The sequence below is a fragment of the Musa acuminata genome, chromosome BXJ2-11, assembly GCF_036884655.1.
Source record: "Musa acuminata AAA Group cultivar baxijiao chromosome BXJ2-11, Cavendish_Baxijiao_AAA, whole genome shotgun sequence".
Classification (NCBI taxonomy): domain Eukaryota; kingdom Viridiplantae; phylum Streptophyta; class Magnoliopsida; order Zingiberales; family Musaceae; genus Musa; species Musa acuminata.
In genome coordinates, this window is record NC_088348.1 from 7,847,236 (window position 1) to 7,871,398 (window position 24,163).

Sequence of the window (24,163 nt, forward strand, 5' to 3'; positions counted from 1 at the left end):
GACCAAGACATTCCTATGTTGTGAGCAGGTGGCAGGTTGGATATTGTGGTTAGTACAGTTTTGTGTATCGACCCACAAGTAGCAGCAGAAAGTAAGAAACAAGTTGTCCATGCTTGGGCTCAGACTAAAACAATGTACTTGTGAACCTTTGTAGTTCACCCTCTAAGAATGATATGTAAGCTTATATGTATCTTCCCATAATTTACAAACCAATCTGTCACCACATAAAAATCACACTTCCGATGAAAATATAAAAGAAAAGAAAGAAACAATCTGACGGTGAAGAAATTCGAGCGAGCATTTTGATAAATTATCGACCACAGAGAAGCTGTAGAAAAGAATATATTGAAAGAACAAATGGTACATTAATCGAGCTCAAGAGATTAAGCTGCAGGACTAGGATTTGCTCAGGTCTCCGGTGCAGCCGTGTAGATTTGACATAATCTTGGAGTGGATAACACACAATACCCACAGAACACAGTTAGAAAAATATAAAACATGAAAATAAACATAATACTAAAAGGAAACACAGATTTTTTATGTTTGAAATGCTATACAGGATTGTTCTTGACTGCTTCTGGTGCTTGCTCTTAGCAGTAAGCCACTTCCACAGATCTGGGCTTTCCTGCAGAATTTTTTACAAGCAAAGGCAGTGTCAATACTACAGAAGAAACATCTAGCAAACTCATTAGCACTAAAAGTGGCAGATAAAGCCAACAAAATATGTAAATAATTGCTACACTCATGCAGGGACTAGTGTAGCTATGTGGAATAAAAACCATGTTATTACCATTAATTTATTCAATTGGAGCAAGACCATGTTATTATTGTGAATTTCTTCCCAATCCTCCTTATTCCAAATTACATTCTTAATAACATAATGAACCTGTGCCAGTTGCTAGTTATATGTGTTAATACATTCAGAAATCAAGAAAGGCAAATTAATATTAGAGACATTTGGAATAAGGACCACGCTACTATTGTAAGTTTCTTCTTAATCCTCCTCATTCCAAGTTACCTTCTTGATAACAAATTCAACTTGTACAATAGTTGCCAATCATAACATTAATACTTCAGAAATTGAGCAAAGAGAAACTAAGATTAGAGAAGGGCCACCACGCTAGATTATTGAATTAAACTTGACATATAGCAAATACATGGTGTCCCTGATATCACACACAACACACTAAAAGCCTCAATAATAATGAGGTAGGCAACTATTTGCACCCAAAATCTGAACAAAAGTACCAAATCTATGAATAAAGATCTGAAGAACTAGGATAATAATTTTGTGATGGCAATATGAAGAGGGAAGCAATTAAGGTGATATATCAAAAGTTGGAACTTCTCAAAATTCAGTGTTGGTTTCACTTGTAAGCAAATACCTAGGAAGTTATTTCAGAATTCATAAGAGTTAAGAGCTTTAATAAACCAATTGAGTGCTATTGTGGAAAATACTAAGCTTATAAGCAGTATAATAAACTTCAATAGGTGTACCTTGTCTGAATTATCAATCAAATAACTGCTGAAAATGTTCAAGTTCTGATGAGTATGACATCAGTTTATTTTGCTTTTGAAGTATTTTCCTTGATATATCTTTTATCAATATGTATAGAGTCGATTTCTTGCATCCCAATCTCATGAAGATGTTCTTCTATATACATGTCTGATCTAATATTGAATTAAATGAAGCATATGACATGTCAGGTTATAAAGGTTCATTAGAAGAGTTACCAAGGATACTACTCTGGAAGAAATGATTCGGCATACATGGTTGAATAAGCAAACTGAAGATAATTTTTTTATGATTACATGAATAGTTAATAAGATTGTATATGTGGAGGTAAAGGTAGCTAAATTTGATGAAAGATATATTGTACATATCTATCAAACAACATACAGATGTTGGATTGAAGGTGTGATCCATGACAATGAATGGCAACAATTTGATAATTCTGCTAAACAGACAGAAAATGAAAGAAAGTTGTATTGGCATGTGGAGCTCTAGAACCAAGGCAAGATATAGTAAGTGGAAAAAGGATGAAGAGTCCTTCATAACAATTTTGAATATCTTATATGGCAGCACTTTAGTCTTAATGATGATTATATGTGGATGCACAAAGGAACATGAACAAATTGACTGGAAGAAAACTCTCTGCTGCTCTTCAAGTGATGAATGTAGTTACCCTACATAACCTAATTGAACTGAGTGAGCAAATAGGTTCAGAAACGTGGGCATCAAAAAGTTTCTGACATAGTTGTACAAGATGCATGCATGACAAGCCTAAATTACCCTCTGATATGATGCTTGAAAAGAAAGTCCTAATTCACGGTTACAAATGAATGAAATAATAGGTCACCGGCACACTTAATTGTAAAATGTTGAAATTTTGACCATGGTAAAAGGTGTTTTCTTGGTTTGTCTTTTGGTTGCATCAATAAGGTGGATCTACTTTAATGCTCTCACAATGGAAAAGAACCTAGAGAGGGTGCCTCTTTAAGTTCATCACCCAAGCATGTTATTGTTCCAACTTGAAGCAATTTATACCTGCCTCAACAATTAATATCTTTTATAAACTAAGATCTCAGTTATGGCTAAAGACTATTCAGACAAGTATTTTGAGAATTCAAAAAGAATAGACAACACTACTTCTTTTCCCCAACTACAAACCCAAATATGAAGCACCATGCTGCCACTGCCCCTAATACCAATTGCAACATAAGCATAAGTCTCAAAAGCTGCTCAACAGTAAGTTATAACACCAATTCCAGAGATTGAATAAATGCAATTCTAGCATGAAATACCTGTTGTTTGAAATCTGAATGAGGATCAGCAAAAAAAAAAGAAATCTGAATGAGGATAACATTGTAAATTGGAGGATCATTTTGGCTTACTGTAATACTAGTACACATTCTTCTTATTGACAATTTCCGTTCCTTAATAGACCTAAAAGATGAGACCTAAAAGATGATTCAAACCCCACACGGCATGATGAGACCTAAAAGATGACCTTAATAGACATCATAAGATGATTTCATCAGAGCAGAGAAGAACAATGGAACACTTTTGGTACCTATATGGCTCAGCAGCTTTAGATATGCTAAATTCAGGAACATTGCAACAGAGTAATATGAGGCAAGCAAATTAAGATAGAACACAAATCAACTAAACTCACCAGGTCAAGAACATCCATGAGGGCTCTGATATGGAGCTGATCCAAGGCACGAATGTGCTCCCCTACCCATGTCCCCACTACCAAATCCAATTCAAGGAACCCCCTTTGCCTGCTCCTACACAATAACCTGCCCACAACAAAGTGAACTCTTTATGGCTTCCAAGATCACACAGCACACGAATCGATTCGTCATGATGGATTGACGAGCAAAAGACCTGTTATGAAGGCGGCGCTCGCTCTCTTCGTCGGAGAGGCCGACGTCAACCGACCCATGACGCGAGGAAATCCAAGAAACGGGTCCAACATGATATTGAATCAAGGGAGAGGATCAAATTGGATGAAACCCTAGAATCCAAGGAAGCAGCTAAAATCAGGCATGGATTGGAGGAACAAATCGAGGATCAAGGTCAGAGAAATATTCGGTACCTGAGGGATTGTGTATATCTCGGAGCATTTAGCATGATGATTTGGCGAAGACGGAGGAGGGATCTGCTTAAGGTCGCCTTGGGCGTCGACGGCGAGCTCGAAAGCGTTCGCCGTCCCTCGCGTTGCCGGGGGATAGAAGAATTGAATTGATATAACGACACCATAAATTTTACTTTACCCGCGAGAGTGGAATTTAGTTCAGCGACTGGGCCCCCCCGGACTGGTGGTGTAGGCGACAGAATGGGTGAGCATATCAAATTTGGTCACCTCAGTTGGCTCGACGGGTTTCTGGGCGGATCATAATTCGTCGCACGTGCTGCGGATTTGTCACCGTTCGTAATCCACGAATTGGTAAATCGGATATGGCCATCCGGAATAAGTCATATTTTTGTTTTGATTTTTTTTGACGAAATTATACATAAAATGCTCGAAATTATATCTAACTTTTTTTAAATAACTACTTATGAATATATGAAGATAATCTTTTAGTTGTCTCGAGATTCAAAACCAAACATGTTTCACTTTTATATTAAATTAGACTTGAAATATCCATTCAATATATCTATTTAGATCTAAGTATTATCATCTATCATTTTTTTATAATATTTCTTTTACACATGAAGATCATCATATGTATGTTCGATTTTAGTTATCGATGTAATAGAATAGATAGAAGTACATTATGGCATGATTAGTCACCGGGGCAAACCAATCCTATCCCAAGATTTATTGTGCTATGCCCCTCAATATCCCTATAGAGTGAAAGAGTTATTTGGTGATCCCTAAGTTGATTGTTAACTCTTAGCATCACTATCATCGTTTCTCGGATCGACCAATGTCTCGTCTTATATTATAATGTTAGGAAAAAATCGATTAACACCTCATCTTAGGTTATTCTTAGGTTATGGTGTTAGGAAAGCAAAGATCCAACCCTATATTCTATAAAAATTATATGGAAGGCAAACCAAACAAAGTTTCTATAATATTAAGTTAGTTTATATTTGAAAGATTCAGCTAAATACAAAGTTTATAAGCTTGAAAGAGTCATGAGCCCTTAACAACATACTTGCAAACATTTTTATATAGTGTTATCATCATCATGATTAATATTACAAACAATTATATGTCTCGTATGATTATGAGTGTGAGTGTAAAATCATGAACAGAATAGGGTAACAATTTTGTTGACTCAACTTCCCTTACATGGTTGATGTCCTTCAACTAACGTTGGTGTTGGGTCCAGCTCATAGGTGAGCCTGGATCAGACAATAGGACCATTGAGCTAAAATCTAATTAATTATTAAAATTAAAAAAAGAAATTAAGACATGCAAGCGAACGAACTAAAGAAAATGAGATGAAAAAAAGAAAGAGAGAGATAGAGGAGAGAGAAAGTTAGGTTTGAGCTTTTTATTAGACGATCAAGCAACTAAACTTTATTAGTTTTGATCCAAATTTTATGAAAATAATCCTTGCAACAAGCTCTATAATCTTAACAGTGTTAATCTGTGATTTATCCTCTTTGAGATACTTTTCTGATATACTCACTTAGTGAAATCTAAATCTTTTTTTGATAAAATTTATTTATGGTGATGATAATATATTATTGTGGAACTAAAATCTATATTCTTGATGTTATTATCATCCTTTAGTTATTCTGGAGAAAACTTGTTGTAAACCTATTATCATTATTAGTGATAGTGGAGGTTTGAAGTGGACTACGGTCCCGTAGTTTTTTCCGTATTGGAATTTTCACGTAAAAATTCAGTATCTCACTTTGTGATTGATTCATTGTTCTACTGTTTATGCTGCTCTAGTTAATATTTATTTTTAGTAACAAGTTGGTATTTTGGTGATGAACTCATTTTGATACACAAAGAGAGAAAAGAATTATCCCACTATAATTATTTTTTCCTAACAAGTGGTATCAGAGTCAAATAGTATGATTAAATTGAACTAATCAAGTTATTTCACTTGGAAGTGTATGATGGAAGATTTGTTCTATTGCAAAGATTTGTATAAGCTCATCAAAGTTAAAGAAAAACCTTTTACTATGGAAGATAAGGAATGAGAGGTTCAATATAAAAAAGCTATTGCCTATATTAGAAGATGGATGAATATAAATTTGCATGAGCATATTTCTAATGAAATCAAAGTTGATGTTACTTAGTAAAGGTTAGAAAATCTATTTACGAAAAAGATAATGATGTAATTTCTCTTCTTAGAAGACTTATCAATTTAAAGTATAAAGATGATGGCAACATTGTTGAGCATATAAGTCTATTTCAAAGTCTTACAAATAAACTGGTTGCTATGAAAATAAATATAGATGATGAGATGCAATGATTGTTACTTCTCAGCTCTTTATCGAAAAGTTGGAAAACATATATGCTGATAATTTCTAACTTCACGCTAGAGAGGACTCCAACCATAAACATGGTTAAAGACAATTTGCTAAACGAAGATACCAAAGAGAAATAACAAAGATAATCTTCTTCTAGCGTACTTGTTATTGAAAAATATGAAAGACGTGAAAGAAGTCATAGTAGAAATCCACATGGTTATAGAGGAAGATATAAGTCTAAAAGAGATATCAGTGTTTCCACTATAATATACTATGTCACATGAGAAAAGAGTGTAGGTTTTGGAAGCGAGAGCATAATGAAAAGAAGAAAAATGAGAAAAAAACTAATACAGTTATTGCTGAAGGTGATATCATTATTGTTTATGATGACGGACGTGTCAGTCTTGCAACTCAAGATAGTAATTGGGTAATTGACTTTGGTACTTTATTCCATATTACTTTTTATAGTGATTTTTTTCAAATCTTACAATGTTGGTTATTTTGGTAATGTTAAAATGGAAAACAGTGGTACATCTAATATTATGAGTATTTGCGATATTTGCTTGGAGACTAGTACCGAGAGCAAATTAATACTTAAAAATATTAGACATGTTCCATATATTCATCTTAACTTGATATCTATAAGCATACTTGATAATGAGGGATTTACAAATTATTTTGGTGAAAGCAAATGGAAGCTCACTAAATGTACTCTAGTTGTGGCAAGAGAAAAGAAGCTAAACTCTTTCTATGCTAGGGAAGTTAAGCTACACAAAGGAAAGATTAATGCAATTAAAAAGGGTGAAAGCATAGATGTTTGACATAAGAGACTTAGTCATATCAGCAAGAATGGACTTCGAACTCTTGGTAGAAATCAATTCTTACCAAAGTCGTAAGATACATATCTTAAATCTTGTGATCATTGCTTAGTTAAAAAAATACATAGAATTATCTTTCATACATATTCACCATATAGAAGATCAAATGTTATTAATTTGGTTTACACTGATATATGTACTATATAAATTAGAACTCTTGGAGATGCTATTTATTTTATTACTTTGATTGATGACTATTCTAGAAAAGTTTAGATTTTTACTTTAAAATTTAAATATTAGGTACTCGATGTTTTCAAAGAGTTTCATATCAGTGTTGAAAGAGAAACTAGTAGAAAGCTAAAGTGTGTTTGAGCAGATAATGGTGGTGAGTACAAGGGTCCTTTTGAGAATTATTACAAGTTTCATGGTATTAGGCTTGAGAAAATAGTTCTTAAAACTCCTCAACAAAATGGTATGACAGAAAGAATGAATGGAACCATTGAAGAAAAAATTAGGTATATGCTTTATTATGCTAAGTTATTTAAATCATTTTGAATGAAGGCTTTGAGAACTACAATTGACTTGATAAACCTTTCTCTATCAGTTTCTCTGAAAGACGATGTTTTAGAGAAAGTACGAAAAGGAAATATGTATCTTATAATCACTTGAGAGTCTTTGGGTGCGAGACATTTATTCATATTCCTAAAGATGAGAGCTACAAGCTTGATAATAAGACAAACACATACATTTTCTTAGGGTATGGTCATGAAAAATTTATGTACAGATTATAGAATCTAATGAACAAGAAAATTATTAGAAGCAAAGATGTTATATTTCTTAAAGACCAATTGTTTAATAATAGAGACAATATTGAGAAGCCAAAAACCTCTGTTTATATCCCTTAGAGTTTGGGTCTAATTCCTCTACCTATAGTTCATGATGATCATGAGGAAGATGAACAAAAAGATTATGGTGAGAATATCAGTAATGATGCTCCTATAGTCGATGATGTTGAACCAACTGAACAATTTGAGCAAGCACCTCCACCACCAGTTGAGATTCCATTAAGAAAATCCACAAGAGAGCAACAATCATCTACAAGAAATCATCCATATGAGTATATTATATTTACTGATGGGAGAGAGCCAAAAACTTACTAAGAAACTTTTTTATATGAGTACAAGAATGAGTAGGTTAAAGCCATGCAAAAATAGATGAGATTCATGCTTGGGAACCATACCCATGACTTAGTAAAGTTGCTTAAAGGGAATAAAGCTCTTAAGAATAAATGAGTTTATAAATTAAAGACTGAAAATAATAGCTCACAATAAATATACAAGGCATGACTAGTTGTGAAAGGATTCAGTTAGAAAAAAGGTATTGACTTTGAAGATATTTTTATCCTATGGTAAAAATGTCCTCTATCCGAGTTGTTCTTGATTTAGCTGCCCACTTAAACTTAGAAGTTGAGCAACTTTATGCGAAAACTATATTTTTTTATAGTGACTTAAAAGAAGAAAGTTACATGGAGCAACCATAGAAAATAAAATCTAGTGTACAAGCTTAAGAAAAGCTTATATAGACTCAAACAAGTACTTTGACAGCGATACAAGAAGATTGATTCCTTTTTTATTAACCAATAGTATAATAGAACCACATCTGATCATTATGTGTTTACAAAAAAAATTTTAAATAATAATTTTATTATTCTTCTACTATATGTTGATGATATGCTGATTGTTGGCCATGATGCTAGTAAAATTAAGAAGCTTAAAAAAGAGCTAAATAAGTCTTTTGTCATGAAAGACTTATATCAGCAAAACAAATACTTGATATGAAGATTCTTTATAATAGGAATAATGAGAAGATTTGACTATCTCAAGAGATCTACATTGAAAAGGTTCTTAAAAGATTTAACATGAGTAAAGATAAAGCAGTTTGTTCTCTACTTACAAGTCATTTCAAGCTTAGTTCGAAATAATATCCTACAAGTGAAAAAGAAAAAGAAGAAATGTCCAAAGTGTCTTACTCATATATGGTAGGTAGTTTGATGTATGTTATGGTTTGCATTATGCTAGATATAACTCATGTAGTTGGAGTTGTTAGTCGATTTCTCTTTAATCTTGATAAGGAACATTGAACAATAGTGAAATGAATATTAAAATGTCTAAGAGGCACTTTCAAGTTATGTTTATGTTTTGGCAATGGTGACTCTGTGCTAGAAGGGTACATAGATGCAGATATGTCAGGTGATACTGATTCCAAGAAGTCTACTTCGGGATTCTTGATGACATTACAGGGGGAGCAGTCTCTTGGCGGTCTAAGTTATAGAATTGTATTACTCTATCAACCATTGAATCAAAATACATAGCAATTACCGAAGCCTGCAATGAAGCTTTATAGATGAAAAAGTTTCTATAGGCAATGCCTTGAAACAAGAAGGATATATTATTTATTATGATAGTCAAAATATCATTTATCTCTCCAAGAATTCAATATACCATTCTAGATCGAAGCATATTGACTTAAGATATCATTAGATTTGTGATGTGCTTGAAATGAAAGAATTACACTTAGAAAATGTACATGTCAATATGAATATATCAGATATATTGACAAAGTCTTTATCTAAGGAGAAACTTGAAGCATGTAGATGAAGAGCGGGTTTAGTACAGCCCACCAAATGAGTTGGAGGGAGAGAGTTATTAGGTTCAAGATAATAGGACCATTGAGCCCAAATCTAATCATTTATTTAAAAAAAATAAAAGAAAAGGGAAGCGGAGATGTGCATAAATAGAAGGGAATGAACTGAAAAGTGTGGCGGCACAAAAAAAAAAAAAAAACAAAGAAAGAAAGAAGAGAGAGAAAGCTAGGTTTGAGGTATTTGCTAGACGATCAAGTGATTAAACTTCGTCGGTTTTAGCCCAAATTTTATGAGAAGAATCCTTGCAACAAATTTTATAATCCTAACGGTGTCGATCTATGATTTGTATACTATAAGATACTTTTTTGATATACCTACTTGGTGATGTCTAAATATTTTCTTTGATGAAATATATTATGATGATAATATGTTATTATTGAATTAAGATTTATATTCTTGATGTTATTATGATTCTATAGTTAATTTGGAGAAGACTTATTATAAACATATTATCATTATTGATGATAGTAGAGGTTTGTAGTAGACTACAGTCCAGTGATTTTTACCGTATTAAGTTTTTCATGTAAAATATTTACTTTATATTTACTTTCAGTAACAAGTTAATATTTTGATGAAAAATCGTTTTAATGCATAAAGAATGAAATGAATTACTTTACTACAATAGTTGTTCCCAATACTTTATATATTTCTTTTGATGCAATACAACCTCAAACTACAAGCAACAACAACAAAGAGGCAAACGACATGAAGAATCTATCGCGTCGTTTCTATTCCATTCTTTTCTTTTTATTTTACTTTTTTTTCCATTAAAGCTTATTTATTTTCACCGAGGAATGGTGGCTTCAAATTGAGCCAAATAATTCCCATTCACAAAATGGAGTTAAATTTGACCAAAAATATATGTTAATCTGGAAGATTATAGGACAGAATTTAGCATCTTATAAGAACTGTTCTCGATCACTTCTGTGATGAGGATCGACTTGTGCTCATCGAGGGAACGAGTTCCTCTTTTTATCTCCGTCTGTTCCATCAATGTCCGTGCTGATGCATCACCCAGTCGTTTTCTGCTGCGCCCCCAGCACAGAGAAAAAAGAAAGGACACGTCATACATCAGGCGATGCGACTCCTCCACCTCCTGCAGGTCAACGGCAGAGCGAGTTCGAGAACAGCATCAATGCCAGATTCCCCCGAGAAATCGGCTGGAGGGCACGCGGTGTCTTGTTCGGCCTACACAACCCAATCTTTCCGAGCTCCAAAGGAGGCACCATGGCCTCATCCTTTACCGACACTGGAGTGTGCACGTTTGAGCGGTTCATCGGAAGATTTGCAGAGCTGCTGCTACGTAAAGGAACCATGTACAGAACGCCACCTTTCTTCAGCTTTCCACGATGACTTGATACCAATCTTATGCATTTTGGAGAACATCTACATCACATCTCCCTTTTCCTTCCGCTGTTGGAAGTATCTGATTCGTTGCCTTTTGCCGTAGTTTAATATTAGCTGTGTCACACGTCTCCTCAGTCCTCCCCACCTACAAAGAGGACTGCAGGGAGCCCTTCTGTCACCATCCCCCCGAGTGACACAGGGCGAGGGAGATGGAGAATCAGCCTCCGGCGGGCCGACCGTGGTTGCTCCGACTGGCCTCGCAGGCCCGAATGGAGCCGCAGATTCAAGCTCCGCCGCCCCAGCCGGCGCTGCCTCCTCGAGGTCCGCCAATTCGCCAAGCATCGCTAGCCCTTGGTAGGTCACCACTTTTAGCATCAGATCCACCACCACCGCCAACTCAGCCCCGGGCATTGCCTCAGACCGCACAACCGGCACAGCCTACATCACCACAACCAGTGGCCCCGCCAACACCACAGCGCCCACAGTCGCCAAGGCCTGTGGCGACGGCGGCGACCCGGTCGCCGACGCCTCCCCAGTCTCCCAAGGTGATCCAGACTCCCTCCCCTCCACCATCCTCGCCCTCCAGGATGACCTCGACACGGCCGCCTTCTTCTACTCCGGTGCCACATCCGGAGCCTGAACCGAAGCGCACAGTCGAGCAAGAGAACGCCAAGAAAAGTGGCGCCAACGGTTCCAGCAACGACGTCGTGGAGGCGCAAAAGAACAGCCGCAGCAGCAACCACAGTGACTCCTCCAAGCACAGCGCACAGCCCACCGACATGAAAGCATTCCCTTCTCCTTCTCCCCTCGAGAAGAAGGATATCCGCAAGATGAAGGCCATCACCATTGCAGGACACAACGTCGGAGCGTTCATGGATCTCGGTTCCTCCTACAGTTACCAGAGCAGAAGGCAGCAGGTTCACTACGCGAAAAGCGAATCCCAGGTTGAGGACGTGAAGAACACGGAGGGCAAGACGTACGCCGAGGAAAAGGTGACGAAGGCCGCAACCAACCAGCAGCCGATGTTGTCGCTGGTGAACAGCAACGTGCAGAGTGTCAACAACTCGTTGCTCTTCAACACCTCCTGCGCCCACGGCAGCCCGGGCGTGCACATCAATCTCGCCAGCAATGGCCACAAGAATCCTTCGTCTCCGCACTGAGACCGGCTATACATGCTTTCTGCCCATGGCCGGCATCAGCTATATGTCCGTTTGTTTCCACTAGGAGTTTGCTCATGGTATAACTCTGCCTTTCTACAGCGAGCATTTATTGTAATAAGTGTCGGAGATATAATAATAAAATAATCTTTGATTAAATCAAAATTAGATATTGCATACTATCATAAGCCTATTATTCCTCAACCGCATGCGCAACTGTCATCAAGGAGTCACCAAACATATAACTGAGATGATTCTTTTAATCGTAAAGATTCTGAAGACTTTTATTTTTATTTTTATTTTTTTTCAGAATTTTTGGTGTATTTTGTTTTCACCCCTCTGTGTTAAGTAGGAAGTGGCTTATTTGTAATTAATTAGACACAACAAATAAGCAAGTGTCGTATGGCAATATACAAATATAGTAGCGAGCGGTGCAAGCTCTCACGTGGCGCACACTCGGTCGACACGTCGGTGAATGCCACGTTAACGCATGGTACACACTCGGGCGGGCGGCACTTGGCGATACTTATGCAGTGGTGATTACTATAGTAGAGGGTAAATGGATAATTTTATAATTATCCAACGACAATTACTGTAGACATGGGTGATTTGCTATAAAATAAATCAAATATATATCATTCCTAAATCTAACTTATCAAATTCAAGTGTATATTAATGGGGTTGGGCCAACCTTACTTTTTAATCTTTTAATGAAACTTGTAAGGTAAAAAAGTTCAAGAGAGAAATCCCTCAATGTAGGACTAAGGTTCAAGAATTTCAAGTTCCTCCTATAAGATAAAAGATGAACATCTTGCCTGAAGCTTCACATGCTTCTGAAAGAAACTATCCAGATACAAATTGATGATTTTTGTTTTGGAACAAAACTAAAATATAATAAAAAAAATTAACTACCACACTTCTGAATGGAAATATACATGGATTAAAGTGTACAAAATAAAATTTAAAAAAATAGATGTTTCCTTTGAAAAAAAAATAATTTTGATTTGATTTGAAAAATAAAATAAATATTCTTATTGTTATTGGTGTGATAGGCTCATGAGTAATTATTCATTTTGGTCGATGAATATACTTATACGATTTTATCTTTTTGAAACTCGTGAGTTCTAAAAAGTACTTCTAAGGATAAGGATAACCCCAAGGGCTTATAAACTCTTAGTTCTCTTATTTTTCAATCAATGTGAAACTAAATATCCTCATCAATACTCCCCCTATAGGAGAGCCAAGAGCTTATGACCCTCCTTCTAGCATCAATATGATAAGTCAGGTTTTGTCCTCATTAGTATAATAGGCTCACGAGGAATTGTCCACTTTAGACGATACACGTACCTACACGATTTTACCCTTTCGGAACTCGTGAGCTCCAAAATACGTATTTGAGAAGGATGACTCGGAGGGCTAATAAGTTTTTGGTTTGTTTACTTTTCAACCAATATGAGACTAACTATTCCTATCACTTCCAATCTTCAATAAAGAATGAAATTATTATTATTTTATATAAATATTATTATATACATAAAATATTTTAAACTAATCAAATTTAATTTATTAATAAATAAATAGCAGCGCTCATAAATCTACGGATGCATGGTCAAGATGGTTTATATCTTTTCATCAAGCTGGTGAATGGGGAAGGAGAGTGAGGAACGGAAGCCAACAGGTGCCGGAGGAGAATTTTCTCACGACTATAAGATAAGCTTTCTACAGCAGAAAGAGGAATCAGATTTGACATGGATTGCCCAAATCAAGTTGAATCCAGTGACTGGCTAAGGAAAAGCATAAGTTTCCAGGACGCAGGAATCGTGGATGGATGGGCACAAGCACTTGACAGACCAAAAATGCCATGCCAACCACAGACTTAGTAGCTTAACGTCAGCTCATTATTCCTACAGTGCAAAAGAGATCATCAAAGCAAAAAAGAAAGATGTGCTGTTTCACCATGAACAACGAAAAGGAAGGATAGATAGAGCAAAAGCAATCAAGACTGTGTTCGAATATATAGAATTTTTCTGTTTAAATGCAATACTGAAATAGCACAGCCATTGTTAATTTAGACTCGGACATTTTGAATCGCCATACAACTTCGTCTTTCGACAGCGAAGAAGAAACAGATGATACAACTCTGAACGTTGGTAACAGCGGGCACTTCTTCCGGCAGGGAGTGGTGTATCTGCTGCTGCTGGTCGTGGCCAGCAAGAGTTCGTCGGATCGTCAACGACGTGTATGATTCGTCGAGGCAGGGAGGAAAGTCTTGTCGAAACTTGTACTTCGTGTCGGCTCATTCAAAGTACATGTCAAAGTTGAATGAATCAAATGTCGATTCATTCAACTTGGACATAGGCTTAAACAAATTACCTTGAAGAAAATAGTCTCAAATAAAAAAATTTAATTTGTACACAGATCTCACGAACCAATCTGAAATAGATTAACCATATTCTCTAGATTACTAGTCTCTTAGAACCATCATTGCACGGAGGATCTGGATGTCCAGAAATGATGTAGTTTTCAGAGTTAAATGTGCTCCTTCCTCCATTATTTACCGACCTATACGTACCATCTATTGTAGTTGAAGGAGGTATGGGGTCAAATTTTATTCTAGACAAAGTCCTGTTGGATGGTTTAGAAAGAAGGTGATCAGAGACAAGAATGAAAAATATGTTCCTACATTCCTCCTCAGGGAACTACTAGGAAACAGAGTCGATGACTATTAAAATTGGGTTGAGACAAGCGTGATCGGCTAGTATTAAGAAGACTTGAGGTGGAGACTGACGGAGAATACATTGTGAAAATATTAAATAAGTGTTGATAAATATTTTATACTTTTTTAAAACTCATCATCACCCGGGGAATAGAAAATTCTAGTACAAGAAAAATTCTAAAAAAAATGATATTTGAGAATTTATTTTTTATCTGATGTATTTTTTGGATTTTAATGAAAGAGAACAAGATGTGAGAAATACTCTTGATGCTCTTGGGTTTATCTATTAGTGTTGTAGAATATGCTATCTAGAATTTATAGAAAGAGAGAAAGAGAGAGAGAAATATGTATAAATTTTTTTGAAGATTATGTGAGAGAGTAGGTAAGAAATTTGTCCTTGAGTGATAATAATTCAAATGTCTCGTAATTGATTTCACATGATAAAGAATTTAATTTTATCTATGGATGTAAATAAAGATTTATCGAATCACATTAATCTTGTAAAGATTTTATAGTATATTATTGATTATTAATCTCTATTTTATTATTTTAATTTTTTTTTTCTTCGGAAACAATAAGAAGGATCAACCACCTTAGTTTCTTTTCAAACTGTACAAACAGATCTCTAACCTAGTGATACAATTTACGAAAAGAAAACTCTAGAAAGGGTAATAAGAGTGCACGTTAAACTGCATATTTTGCTAAAATATTGGTCATATTACTAATGGTTGAAAAAATAATTAGCCATCGGAGTTGGAATGTATTTTATAATTTGATGAGGAGTAGCTTGTAATAGATTGATTAAATAATCAATCTATTTTTGTTCTATTTCTGTAAAAAAAAGAAGAAAAATAATTATAGCTTGCAGTATTGGTCAAATGCATGTATGTATGTTTGTTGTCTTTGCCGAGACTTCACATTCACTGCAGGTCGTTCACTCGATGATTCCAGCACCGAGTCATGGGTTGAACACTACAAAGTACAAACTATAGCTGTTGTCACTTAGCGTGCGCAGAGAGGCGCGTAGGGCGGATGTGGCTCTCCACAGGCCACAGTCCTCGCCCTTTCGATGAGGTGAATAGCCACAGCTTGGAGTTTTCTTATGTGGAGGCAAAACGAGGATAAGGTTGTGATAGACAAAAAAAAAAAAAAAAAAAGAAGAGATGTGAACAACACATCACTTTCCACAGGCTATTTCTAATCCCTTAGGCCGGTGCTATGTGGCCTATAAATACCCACATAGACAGACCTCCAATGGAAGACATCATAGGAAAGACAAAGAAAAAAGGAGCATGGTTTTCTTGGATCTCTCTCCCTCAAAGGTTTCTCTTCAACCAGAGGCTTAGAGAAACTTTTGTTGGAGAGGAACCCCAGAATGGTCCAATGCATGCATCATCTGTTCCCCCCCTTGGTTCTTTGGCTCTAATCTAACATTTCGTCTTTTCCTGTAGGTTAGCAGTAATATGCAAAAATTAGGCTTTTTGGTGAACATCAACAAGCGAGAATAAGGTGGAAACACAAGATTTGAAGCTTACACGTGTAGTAGAGAATGATTATACCTTTTGGTTCATGCAGATCTTTCATCCGTCTTTCTCCAGCTCAATGATTTTGGTCGGGATGATTGGCACATAGTCTATAAAGAAAGATCCACAATTATCAAGTTTTACTTCACCCTGGCCTTGAGCAGTTTAAGAATCATGTCAGTTCTACAGGTGCACAACAAAAATAGAAAGATAAAATTACCAACAAATTAGCGACTCATGCAGACCCTTACAAACATCTTTAAATTGAGGTCAACTACAGTATACAGTTGATACAGCATCATATTACTCCTGTCGGAAGCCCTCGGAGCAAGAGTGAAATTACAGGCACCTGCTTTTCGCAGCTCGACTCAGACAAAGGCTTCATTCCAAGTCCATCAACTCCTAGATTGGATTCCGGCTAGCTTGATTAGCAACTACGTTGCTGCTTCTGAATGAAACGTGTCGCCAAATCCACTTTCTGTTCCAAATTCAGCAGACGATGCTTCTATATCATGTGTTCTTTCCCAATTGTGTTTGGTTCCAAATCCAGCAACCAGTTCATCATCCCAATTACCTTTGTCGTCAGTCCAGATCGAATGTGATGGTTGGGTGTTGCATCTTTCCAACGGCCTGATCTCGAATTGGTTCTGTATGTCTTCAAGCTCCTCCGTAGACACAGTATGCCTCTTCACACCAATCTCGAGGTCGAAGCTTGGCTTTGACAGATCTGGAGCCATAACTTGCCCTGTAGAATGTAATGAGGTGAACCTGGCTGAATCCTCTATCACCTTTGCTCGAAAATTATTCATCGACTTGGGAATTCCTGAGAAGAGGACCTCCTTCACATTATGAAAACACCCATGGTTATAGGGATTCATTTTGCCATCATAGCGATATCGAAAATTCTCATATGTCGTCTGCAAGCACAATGAGTTCAAGCATTAATGTTTATGTAAGTGCAGTATACAAAACAGACCAGCAATCCATGACTTGAGAAAGAAAAAGCAAACCTGGTTGCTGCAAATTAAGTAAATGTGAAAGGTTGTCAAGCCTCCAACGAACCAAGCTCCTATGAATGTATAAATGATGAGAAAGCCAGAAACAGGTGATTTCACAACAGCTCCCCAAAGATTGCATTCATATGCGTCCATAATCCTTTTGATGTTAACCCAGCAGAAGGAAAAGACATATAGACACAGGATGGTCGTGGAGGACACGAACATAAAAAAGAAATGATAATTCCTCTGCTTGAATAAAAAAATGAATCCAAGTGAGGCATAAAGATGAAACATGTGGTGTCTGTATTTAATTGATGATTTAATGCTTTTCTTTTTTAATTAACTAGATTATATGTCATCGGAGAAGCATGGTGGTAAGAATAATGTCTTGCAAAGGTACAAACGGTACTTGAATAATGCAAGGTGAATCAGAACAAAAATACAATCAGAAGTTTGTTATCATTTCATCTTAAGAAATTAATCCTTTGATGAAAAGTTTCAAACCTTGAAGAACAAACCTGCTACTTTTTGATAAAGTAAAGAAATAGCTACCTCTAGTATGACATCAAGACAGTATTTGACTGCATATATTCTTCTCTTTGGAAGTAAAAGTTGGGAACAATGAAATTTTATGCTAGCAAAATCTGTGCCAACAACTGACCAGGCTGGAGCTTGAAATAAATGTGTTCAGCATAATAGCAGAATCGGACAGAAGCCTACATGGCCTTGCTGAAGCCAATAAAAGTGCATAATTTTAATAATTGCTTAGTTTAAACCATCCATCTAAAATGATGAATGGTCAAGAATAAGCTCTAGAGATAAGATGGCTAACATTCTGTTCCCCTCATGCATATCCCACCGGCTGGACACTATTCTCCACTAGATAGTCGATAGGACTAAGTTTAACAATTTTGTCCAGTGTTGCTTTTTCTTTCTTTTATGCTAGATCAATAGGTGTTTCTAGTGGATAGGGAAGGAGGGGAAAAGAAAAAATTCTATCATCAGGCTTTGCACAAGAGAAAGGAGTTTGTTGACAATAAAAAAAGATCCTTCTTAAAGAAAAATGGAAGCAGTACAGACTCCAGCAAATAAATTTGTAACTTGGACTGGTAATGTTTCTGGAAGAAGAAAACAACCTCAACCAACACCGACACTAAGATTCTCATCCCTCCATCATATTAACATCTCCAACGCGCAGGAAGCTGACGACAATATCAGGACGATTGTGACTGTCATGACTCACAAATTTAGGGGCACAGAGTGGAGAGGCTATCTAGAAATTAGAAGGGCTAGGGAATCCCATAAATGCCACCACCAATGAATAATAGTAATTGAAACTTTGCACAAGAGTAAGTCAAGGCTGACACGACCTAGGATTCTTTTGTTGGGTCCAAACCTCGCTCAGACATTTGTGAAGTCGAGTTGTATTGGGCTAAGACTCTGCTCCAGCTAGACCTAAACTTCACTGCCGAGTCCACGATAGCCCATGAGACCCTATAATGAATGTGAAAATAAACAGCTAGTGTTTGTTTCCAAGATCTATAAATAAGATTTTCATTTTCGCAGGCACAATTGTGTCAACTGACAGTAGGCCTGGAACGTGCAATTTATACAGCACACTAAACCTCCACAAACACACCAATGTAAGTAACAATTATTTGAAAACCAACGGTTAGGCTCTCAAACGTAAAGTTTCTAAGTAGCAACAACCCCTATTTACCACATAAAAAAATTATGTTAAAACGAGTCTTTTATAGTTCCCATCACAACAGTGCAAGAACCAATTTTATAGTGGCATGATGAAGATTTTCGCTTACCACAGGCTAGCATTGGGTTGACAGTAGAAAACACTATGGTAACTTTTTGATAATTATTTCAACCCCTGAGGACCATTGGATCACATAGGAGGGATCCTCTCCCATGGAGTAACTTCAAAATAACCACCAATGATTAAACCAATCACTTTGCATTTGTCAAGAGTTCCTGGGACAGTTTTCTCTTTCCCTAATCCTACGAACTTTGCGGCACTGAGCTTTCTGGTTGTTGATAAAGTTCGAATATTTTCAGTGCAAATTATGTTTGTCTTTGTCCACCAAAAACTGTGTTTGTGGATAGCCAAGACATTTTGCTCTTGCAATCATTCAAGTAGGTTGTTTTCTTTGTGAAAAAGTGCGACGAGTGAGTGTCATATGGATTAGTCTGACAACAACTGTCAATGACAGTGCAGAGACGGGTTATCAGCAACATCCAAAAGAAAACATAGTCGGACAAAAAACACAAATGTATTTACCTCCATCCTCATTTTATGTTCAGCTCCAACCTCTCCTAGTTTGTCTGTCATCCCCATGGAAAAATAGCAGCAACAAGGCCATTCTAGCTGGAAACACTATAAAGTTAAAATCCCCAAAACCCAAAAGAGGGCTGACAGGATCAGATTTAAACTTACTTTAAAATCAGTCAAGTCTGCAATCAGAACTCTATGTTTAGTCCAAAAAAATCTTTAAAACCAGCATGCCTAAACTGATCCAAGTCCCCTTGTCATGTCTCAATCACTACAGCACATCACTTTCCATCTAATATGGCTTAAAAAATATGAATTCAAATCCCTAATTATAAATCACATGGAGCTATGATAATAGTGTCTCTTCCCCTCCTATGTTGCATCCATGAGTTATATCGAATTTCCTGAAATATTCATGCTCAAACTATAAGACTTGAGGATTTTTGAAGTACTAATTGTTCAAAAAAAGTAGTACCAAAATTTGACATCAGAACAGTAATTTATAAATTAAGAGACATACTAAGTTGCTTTATTGAGTATTGCATAAGTGTTTAGACACCAACGTTATTCAGTACCTCTTTTCTGCCAAGTATAATTTAACTCATGTGGACTTCAGGGATTTAATGTCATTAATCAGGCACAAAAATACTAACACCTTAAAACTCTCATGAGCTCAGGATGCTTGGCATCAAATCTAATTTAAAAAGAACTTGCACTTAATCCATGGATAATTTAACAGGAAAAAAAAAGAAAGCTACGGAAAAGGGTAGTATATGAAAAAGAAAAAGAAAATTCATACTCTTCCAATACACTGTCCAACCCAGGGACAATGATGATCAAAGCGCTCCACACAGTTGTTGCAGATAGAGCAGTGGGAGCAACGAGGGGGGCGATATAGCATGCATGTATTGCAATACTTGACCTTCACAATTGTGCCATTTACAAATACATCTTTGGTTGGTGGTAAACTTGAGCCACCATAAATCCCTGACAACTCTGAAGATAACCTGAGCGAGGAATTACCATTATCTGTTGGTTCAGGAGGACGTGCATTACGAGGAACAATTCCTGGATCTCTGCCAGAAGTAAGAAAGAGAATAACAATGTCCTGTACATACCACAGACCAACACTGCCAATATTATCCATTAATCATAATAACAAAGTTATGACAAACATAAAGTTCCACATGTATTGACATCATCAGCACTCCTGCAATCCAACTGGTAGCATATTCTGGGCAGAGTTTGAAATGCTGTTTAGTTTTGGCTTGTTAAGTATGAATTTTTAGCATTTTGGGGGGTTAACATGCTTGGTATTCTAATTTCTCGGGCTAAAAAAGTCTTAGGGCTCTTTTAGGAGATCCTTTAAGATTGAATTTACTATATAATTCGGTTTCATGTATAGGATATGTAAAGCTGTTTTTAAGGTTCCATCACACAGATCCTTGAAATTTGCAGTTTCTGATTTTGGGGCTCCATGACAACACTATAATGTAACTTTTAGAGAATATCAAACATAGAAAAGCAAGTAATAGAAGCTCAATTATGTTCCTTCAAGAATATATTCTTCTATCAGCCAAGCCTTCTCCCAAGACAATGCAAATCGTACATTGACTTGACATCAGTCCGAGAAAAACAGCCTCCTAAATTTTTGCACTAAGACAAAATGGATGACCTTCATGGTAATATTAACAGTCAAAAGAAGATCCACAGTTAGCCAACTAGGTTTCAAGTGCCTATAAATTTTTACTGGCCAACTCAATGGCTATTCGAGTAGCATAATCCATCATATGAACTATAACATGTCCAAGCTAAATTAAGTACTCCACAATTTATGTTGATTTTTATTCTTGAAGATTCTGATGGTATTCTTATTCTTCAGCAATGAAGGGTTTGGTAACCGATATATTGGGCTCAAGGATATCGATCATTTCTATTATAATGATCCTAAGTTTAACACAAATTACATTTGTCTGAAGCTATGACACTGATATTAAACGTGATAAGAAAGTACACTCACATATGAGGCAAAGAGAACAGCAAAAGCTACAATGAATTTCCCAAGTTGATGTTGGAACTCATTAATCAGCTTCTGTGAAACAAATACTGAAAAGAGGATAACTGGAACTACGATAAGAGGTATTGTGAGCATCAGAGATCTCACATCTGGACCAAATATAAGTCTCCCTCCCAGAAAGAATTTCTGTAGAGTATCAAAAAAGAGATAATTAATTTCTCTTCCTAAAGTGCAATTAGCAGGTTTAGCAATGAAAAGAAAATGGAGATTGAATGATCTAACATCTAAAGTTATTTTAGCATTATATCCCCTCGACTGTATCAGAACAAGTCAAGTTTCGAAAACAAGAAAAATCATAGCAGAAAGCATGACGTTGGAGATTCCTTACGTTGCTTCCTTTCCACACTTGATACAGCCGCTTAGACGGACCACTTGTCTCAACGATCATTCGTTTCGATTCAGAGACATGACGTGGTAAAGATTTCCCGTGCATCTTGCTCTGCATGCTACCAGATCCTCAGGGACGAGAAAACCAACTACCCTTAAACGTAATCCTGCATTGCAATCTGCAACAATTTCTGATCCTCCAGTGGCATGGACAAGTAAACAGATCAAAGAGCCAATGTCAGTTTGTTCTAGTCACCAAAACGTTGTCATATCAAAAGACAGCAACATCAAATTATTCCCTTTTTTTCTTCTTCTTCTTTTTCAAGCGAAAACAAACAAATCGATGGAAAATGAAAGTAAAGGATGCTGAAATGATCTCGAAGACCTAACACATGACCTTTCCACACAAATAATCTCTGAACCCGAAGGATTGCATAGAATTCTCATCCCCGAAAACCAATAATAATCACGGAGACAGAATAATTAGATTTAAGAAAGAAGGCAGAATTCCAGGCAGGGAAAAGAATCAAAATTAGGTGATAACTAACTTGAGGAAAGTAGAAAGAAGAACCAACGAACGAACCAACGAACGGGGGCGGCATCATCACCTCGAACGCAGAAAAGGGAATGAGGCTGGGAGGGAGAAACCCTAGACCGGGCCTCTCCCCGAGAATTGTCCGGCAAATGCTGGGGATCACGTCCAATGAGGTGACGGGAGTGGCATCGGAAGGGCGACAAGAGGAGGCGGCGGTGACCGGAGGAGCTACAGGTGAGCGATTCCGGCAGGGCGGAGCACCGATTCTCGGTTCATGGCCGACAGGTTGAGCTCCGCTTCCGCGATGGCGGAGGCGCGGTGGGAAGACGAATTATTATTAATGTTGTTATCGTTGGTTTTGTTGGTAGCTAAAAAAAGCGAAACCGCGCCAAATAGGCGATAGCCGATCGAGTAAAATGAGGACACCCCCATAAATTACAAAACTGCCCCCACGCCTTCAAGCTTTAAGATTCGGACACTGATCGCGCCAAATATTTTGAGTTGTTGTTGTTGTTCCCATCACAATATTTTGGTATAGATGGCAAAAATATTATAACTACATTCAGAAATACAGCAATTTACATAAAATTTAATTTTTATTTTTATTTTTAAATAAATAAAAATGTCTATTTTATTTTTTTATATTATATTTTAAGTTTTTGTTTATTAATTATAATATTTTTATTGATGTATCAAAAATATTATAATTGAATCGATTCTATCCAATAGAACAGAAAGACTGGGTTGCTTTGGATGGCCGATCAAAAGAATTTTGAAATATATGAAAAGTGGAGGCACTGATAAGAAAAAAATCGATTGAAAATTTTTGAAAATAAATACTTTTTTTTTCTAAAATTTACCAAAAAATAGTACGTGTTTAATGATGAAACTCAATTAGTGTTGACAAAAAGAATAAGCTACAAATCTTTGACAGAAAGAATAGAAAGGAAAGATTCTGCTAAAATGGCTGCAAACGGATCACAAGGATTTATCAAAATCTACATTTTATTTCCGCAGGTGTTCAAAGGGTGCCATCATCACGACAGTCAACGCCTGCTTTCAATTGCCTTTCTTCTTTGAACCCTTGATCGAAGGGAAGAAAAGTATGCAGAGCCACTGATCCATGGAGTGCCAGGCTGCTTTTACTAAAAGAGACGAAGAGCCGACAATCATTTCCCCTTTAAAGCGATCACCGCTGCGTTTCTTTTCCGCCGAGAAAGAGAGAGAGAGAGAGAGAGGATTGATTCATTCCTATCTGCACACCTTTTGGTGTTGAACAGAAGCTTGCTTTCATCAGACCATCTTTTATCAGCTTGGTGATGTCTCAGGACTGTTGCTAGTCCATCAAAGTTGCTGTGTCTCCTATGACCAACTCACTCTGCTCCATTCTTCGAGGAACAAGAAAGAGCACATTATCTTAGAATAAAAGAGCATCTGTGGGTATTAGAAAGGAAATGACTACCATATAGTTGAATCCACACCAAAGACCACCCATCTATGAAACTTCACAATTCGGCATAATAAGATAATTAATCTATTAAGTTTATATTGACTAACTTAAGATGCTTGATTCTAAATTAATAATAGTACGTATATCAAACACTTATAAATCAATTCAATCCTTCTCTTATTGGGGTTAAGGTTAGGAGTATTATAATCTTATCTACTTAGAATTCAAACTCTCCATCCACGATTAATATTATTTAGAATCAAAGTATTCATTCATGGCTAGTGTA

The 24,163-nt window shown here is 36.5% G+C and overlaps 2 protein-coding genes and 2 long non-coding RNA genes across 5 annotated transcripts; 2 read left to right on the plus strand and 2 right to left on the minus strand.

Annotated features, from left to right (window-relative positions):
* Positions 1–329: 329 nt before the first annotated feature.
* LOC135627371 (uncharacterized) lies at positions 330–3,731 on the minus strand. The gene is made up of 4 exons (XR_010492595.1): positions 3,603–3,731; positions 3,392–3,521; positions 3,177–3,303; positions 330–625 (listed from the first exon to the last, which is right to left on the minus strand). It is a non-coding gene; the product is annotated as an uncharacterized LOC135627371 (long non-coding RNA).
* Positions 3,732–11,082: 7,351 nt separating this feature from the next.
* On the plus strand, positions 11,083–11,973 carry LOC135626392 (vegetative cell wall protein gp1-like). The gene has a single exon (XM_065131635.1). The coding sequence runs from the start codon at positions 11,083–11,085 to the stop codon at positions 11,971–11,973; it is 891 nt and encodes a 296-aa protein (XP_064987707.1).
* Positions 11,974–15,489: 3,516 nt separating this feature from the next.
* On the plus strand, positions 15,490–16,737 carry LOC135627178 (uncharacterized). Its single transcript, XR_010492543.1, has 2 exons — positions 15,490–16,195; positions 16,262–16,737. It is a non-coding gene; the product is annotated as an uncharacterized LOC135627178 (long non-coding RNA).
* On the minus strand, positions 16,404–22,751 carry LOC135627177 (probable protein S-acyltransferase 6). 2 transcript variants are annotated; one of them, XM_065133177.1, is made up of 7 exons: positions 22,501–22,751; positions 21,894–22,083; positions 21,509–21,691; positions 20,288–20,596; positions 19,498–19,584; positions 17,220–17,453; positions 16,404–17,126 (listed from the first exon to the last, which is right to left on the minus strand). In XM_065133177.1, exons 2-7 carry the CDS (start codon positions 22,008–22,010, stop codon positions 16,644–16,646), a joined length of 1,413 nt encoding a protein of 470 aa, XP_064989249.1. In that variant the 5' UTR covers positions 22,011–22,083; positions 22,501–22,751; the 3' UTR covers positions 16,404–16,643. The 2 variants fall into 2 exon arrangements, with proteins under 2 accessions (XP_064989249.1, XP_064989250.1); XM_065133178.1 differs by lacking the exon at positions 19,498–19,584 and having other exon boundaries at positions 22,501–22,750.
* Positions 22,752–24,163: the final 1,412 nt, after the last annotated feature.

What these genes read in the sequence shown, in the direction of transcription:
- LOC135626392 (XM_065131635.1), top strand. Translation starts at nt 11,083, where the DNA reads ATGGAGCCGCAGATTCAAGCTCCGCCGCCCCAGCCGGCGCTGCCTCCT.
- LOC135627177 (XM_065133177.1), bottom strand. Translation starts at nt 22,010, where the DNA reads ATGCAGAGCAAGATGCACGGGAAATCTTTACCACGTCATGTCTCTGAA. An exon ending in AAGTGTGGAAAGGAAGCAAC is followed by an intron (nt 21,692 to 21,893) that starts GTAAGGAATCTC and finishes GATACTCTACAG; the next exon opens with AAATTCTTTCTGGGAGGGAG. An exon ending in ACTTAATTTGCAGCAACCAG is followed by an intron (nt 17,127 to 17,219) that starts GTTTGCTTTTTC and finishes TTGTGCTTGCAG; the next exon opens with ACGACATATGAGAATTTTCG.